General features: G+C 37.9%; 1 protein-coding gene across 1 annotated transcript; it reads left to right on the top strand.

Annotated features, from left to right (window-relative positions):
- The first annotated feature begins 2,830 nt into the window (after nt 1–2,830).
- On the top strand, nt 2,831–3,737 carry LOC101975898 (olfactory receptor 9G19). Its single transcript, XM_013361291.2, is given in 3 exon segments — nt 2,831–3,110; nt 3,113–3,676; nt 3,679–3,737. Coding segments are annotated over 3 exon segments (903 nt in total).
- The last annotated feature ends 583 nt before the right edge of the window (nt 3,738–4,320 follow it).

Raw genomic sequence — 4,320 nt, 5'->3', positions numbered from 1 at the left:
CTTGATCTTAGTGCCTGGCAGAGAATCTAGAACAAAGTAAAAGCCTGACATATATGCAGTCTGTGGTCAGATGAGGAGCACTGGGAGAAATGGTTTTCAATCACGGCTCTACCAGTGTCCACACTGTGTGAACTTGAACAGTGTGTATAGACCCTTCTTGTATCTCAGAAATCTCTTCTGTGAATTAGAATTGGTAATCACTTTTACTTCAGAAAGCTATTACTGTTGAAATGAGATGACTCTTTTAAAGCATTCAATAGAATACCTTGCATGTACTATGTGCACAACAAATATTATTATGATCAACAATGGATAAATTTGACAAGTAACTTTAAGCAAATATGAAATATTATTTAAAACAGTTCCATTAGCCACTATTACATGAAATACTATCACAGAATTTTTTTTTTAATTTTTAATTTGTTCTTTTCAGTTACACATGATAGTGGAATGTATTTTGGCATCTTATACATACAGGTAGTATAACTTCCAATTCTTGTCATTATGGTAGAATTTTATACCTCAAAATTGAGTAATGGTTTTGGAAGCAGAAATGGATATGTTTGTTGCAAAAATCTACCTTTGTGGACATTTAGGATATGCCAACTTCACTTTTTAAGCAATTTATTTACAGATGGATAGATATTCCAAGGTCATCCTTCTCTGAACTTTCATTCATGTAGCATAAAAATTATGAATTTATGATCAAATAGCCTTAGTCTCAAACTCTATTTGTAAATACTTGTAAATTGTCATGAACAGGCTAATTAATTGTTTTGTATATATTTTTTAGATTATAATATTGTCTACAACACATATTAGAAGAGTTATTTGACATATTAGAAGTGTTATATTTATTGAAGCTTTTATTCATTTGAAATTTCCTTGGTAGAGATTTTATAAAAACAATGTTTTCAATAGATATAGTCATCATCATTTTAAAAATTATTTTCTTTTTTTTTTTCACCAAACAACTAATCATTTCAATTCACTCTTCTGTTAATTGCTCTTTCAGAGATGTTCTAACTATGAACCCCTGAGGTGCTTGAGGCATCAAATACACCGGGGAGCCTGAGCAGGAATAAGTCACCTGGATCCGCAGTGCGGTCCTATGTTGGTCCTGACAGTGAGTCTCAGGTAAGTGAGCTGGTCTTGGGTAGGGACAGGAAAATGTTTCTGGACTCTTAATCAGTCTTGTCCCTGTGACAAAGACAAAGGTATCTTCCAGCAGATGATTTGGGCAGAGCCTGGAAACTTTCATTGACCACATGTGTGAGGAACTTGCCTGTGAAAATCTGAACTTCGTGACCTTATGCTCTTGGTTTTAGCTAAGGTGTCAAACCCTACGTGAGAGAGACAGTGGAGCCCACTCATAAGTTCAGCGGATATCAGAATTTTTTTTGAAAAGTGGTTTATTCATGAAGTATCAGGACTCCAGAGAAAGCATCACCACTTCATAATTGTAAAATTATTAGCTACTTACTAAATCTCAATCTGATCATCTACAAAATGATTGCCATTTATATTTGGCTGCAATGTAGAAAGCACACAACCAAAATACCTGCCAGGAAGGCACTGAATATGACTAGTCTGTTCTGGGCACAGAGGCAGGGATCAGCTGGAGTGCAGTAAGCAGTGAAGGGGAGAAGAGTGGGCACTGGGAGCAGAGAGGAGAGGAGGCCCAGAGCACGTGGACCTTAGATGGCTTTGTAGGAAATTTTTCTTTTCTTCTGCATAAATGGAGAAGTCACTGGAGTGTTTAGAATGCAAGAGTGACAATCTCACATTATGTTGGGAACCTCTGCCCACCACACTGACAGGCTCAAGTGGGGTTTAGTATAGAAGCCGGGAGATGGCTGGGAGGTTTCTGCAGTTATGCCCATGGGGATGAAAGGGCTTTCTCTGGGATAGAAAGGTTGGATGGGGGAAGGTGGCCAGGTTCTGTACATATTTTGAATTTAGAGACAAGGTGATGTTGCTAGTCGATCCAATTGAAAGTGAGTAAATCATTTTCTATGAGCTGGTAAAGCCTATTTTTGCGGTGACACTGAAAGGGAAGGAAGGCTAGGAAACATCCTCAATAACATTTTTTTTTTCTGTGATGTCCAGTAGACATCCTGTAGCTGTGGGTATTTGAATCCAAGTGTTGGGAGAATGTAGAAAGAGACATACAGTGAAAAAATAAATATTCAGACTCATTCATAGAGTAGGAACATTTAAAGAGGAGACCACCAGGGGTGGTCAATTCAAGAAGGAAGATGAATTGATTCTAGAAGCATTCTGAAATTCAAAACTTAGCATAATAACACTGAGAAATGCAACAAGAGAACTGAAATGAATCCAGAGTGGTAAATGGTTGGGAAATAAAGCGAGAAAGCAATTTCCAGCAAGAAGGATATAGCAAATAGTGCACATAGATCAAATCAGAATATGACTCAAACTTACTTATTAGATTAAGCCATGTAAGGTCACTGAGTCTCTAATGAAGGAAGAGTAGCAACAGACAAAGTGGAAAATTCTTACATTTTACTAGGGAACAAGTCTATTTTGAAAATTAAGAACATTAAGAAATAAATGGTAAGTGAGCATTTTTCTGGGAGCCAAGAGGAGGGAATAGGACAAACAAATATCATAGTCCCTGGAGTTTTTGTTTAACTAGCTACAAAGTGAAAATGTTCTAAAGGATCACATAGATTATTGCTTTCTAGAGTTAAATAACCAGACGTATACTATTACATATTTAGCACAGTTATTATTTATTTGTGTGTGTGTCAGCAAAAATCATTAAAATGGAAATTTTTTACTCTTCTAAAGTGAAACATTCTAAGCCATGCAGAGGGGAAATCACACAGTGACAGAGTTCATCCTGCTGGGCTTCACACGAGACCCCGTGATGCAGCTGGTCCTCTTGGTGGTCTTCCTTATCATGTACGTTTTGACTGTGGCAGGAAACACCTCCCTCATAGGGCTCATCTGTAATGACTCCAGGCTCCACACACCCATGTATTTTTTCATTGGAAATCTGTCTTTTCTGGATCTCTGGTTGTCCTGTGTCTACACTCCAAAGATCCTAGTGACCTGCATCTCTGATGATAAAAGCATCTCCTTTGCTGCTGCCTGGCTCAGTTCTTCTTCTCTGCTGGACTGGACTATACCGAGTGTTACCTGCTGGCTGCCATGGCTTATGACCGCTATGTGGCCATCTCAAAGCCACTGCTTTATTCTCAGGCTATGTCAATGAAACTATGTGTATTTTTAGCAGCAGCCTCATATCTTGGTGGCTTTATTAACTCTACTATCATCACCAAGAAAACCTTTTCCTTTGACTTCTGTAATGACAACATCATTGATGACTTTTTCTGTGACTTGCTTCCCCTGGTGAAGCTGGCCTGCAGCAGGAAGGAAGGCTACCAGGCTCTGATGTACTTTCTCCTGAGCTCCAATGTCATCACCCCCATCCTGGCCTCCTACCTCTTCATCATTGCCACCATCTTGAGGATCCGCTTCACCCAGGGCCGCCTCAAGGCCTTCTCCACCTGCTCCTCCCACCTGGTCTCTGTCACCCTGTACTATGGCTCCATCCTCTACATCTACTCTCGCCCCCAAACTAGCTACACCTTTGACACAGACAAAATTGTCTCTACCTTTTACACTGTGGTGTTTCCCATGTTGAACCCTTGATCTATAGTCTGAGGAATAAGGATGTGAAAGAGGCTCTGAGAAAACTCTTCAAATGATCAAGACTTTTCCTTCTGAGGAGGGTGGAGATTCAGTTATTGATGAGGTTATTTGTTTATCAAGCAGAGGTGCTCTTGTGCTCCCCTGGGATATAATATAATGCAAATTACAAGATTTCCACTTTTGGCACATGGTAGGTCAAGTATCTAACATGTGAAATAGTAATACAGGAGATAAAATTACAATAAAATGTAAGAATTTGGGTTGAATTTTGTTACTCTACTTTAAAAACAAAGAAACTAAGCCAAAAAATTCTCCTCTAACTTGAACATGTAACACTTGATCCTGTTTTTCCTAAAAAGAAAATTTTTTCTAAAAAAAAAATCCTAAAAGAAGATTTCCTTGGTACATACAAACTGTTTTTTTTTTCTTTTTCTTGTGACTATCTCATTATTAATATAAATTATATTGGCGTAATTATATAAGCATAATTATAATTAGGTCCCATTCAGTCCCTGGTTAGAATATTATCTATACTGTTATTTCCTATTAAAAGGATCTAGCATATTGAATTAACTATTTAAATTCTCCTAGTATCTACAGACTTTGACCACTGTCCTTTCCTTTAAGAGACTCTTTTAA

The sequence above is a fragment of the Ictidomys tridecemlineatus genome, chromosome 4, assembly GCF_052094955.1.
Source record: "Ictidomys tridecemlineatus isolate mIctTri1 chromosome 4, mIctTri1.hap1, whole genome shotgun sequence".
Taxonomy (NCBI): domain Eukaryota; kingdom Metazoa; phylum Chordata; class Mammalia; order Rodentia; family Sciuridae; genus Ictidomys; species Ictidomys tridecemlineatus.
The sequence above is the reverse complement of the archived record's forward strand: the minus strand, read 5'-3'. Positions and strand labels throughout refer to the sequence as shown.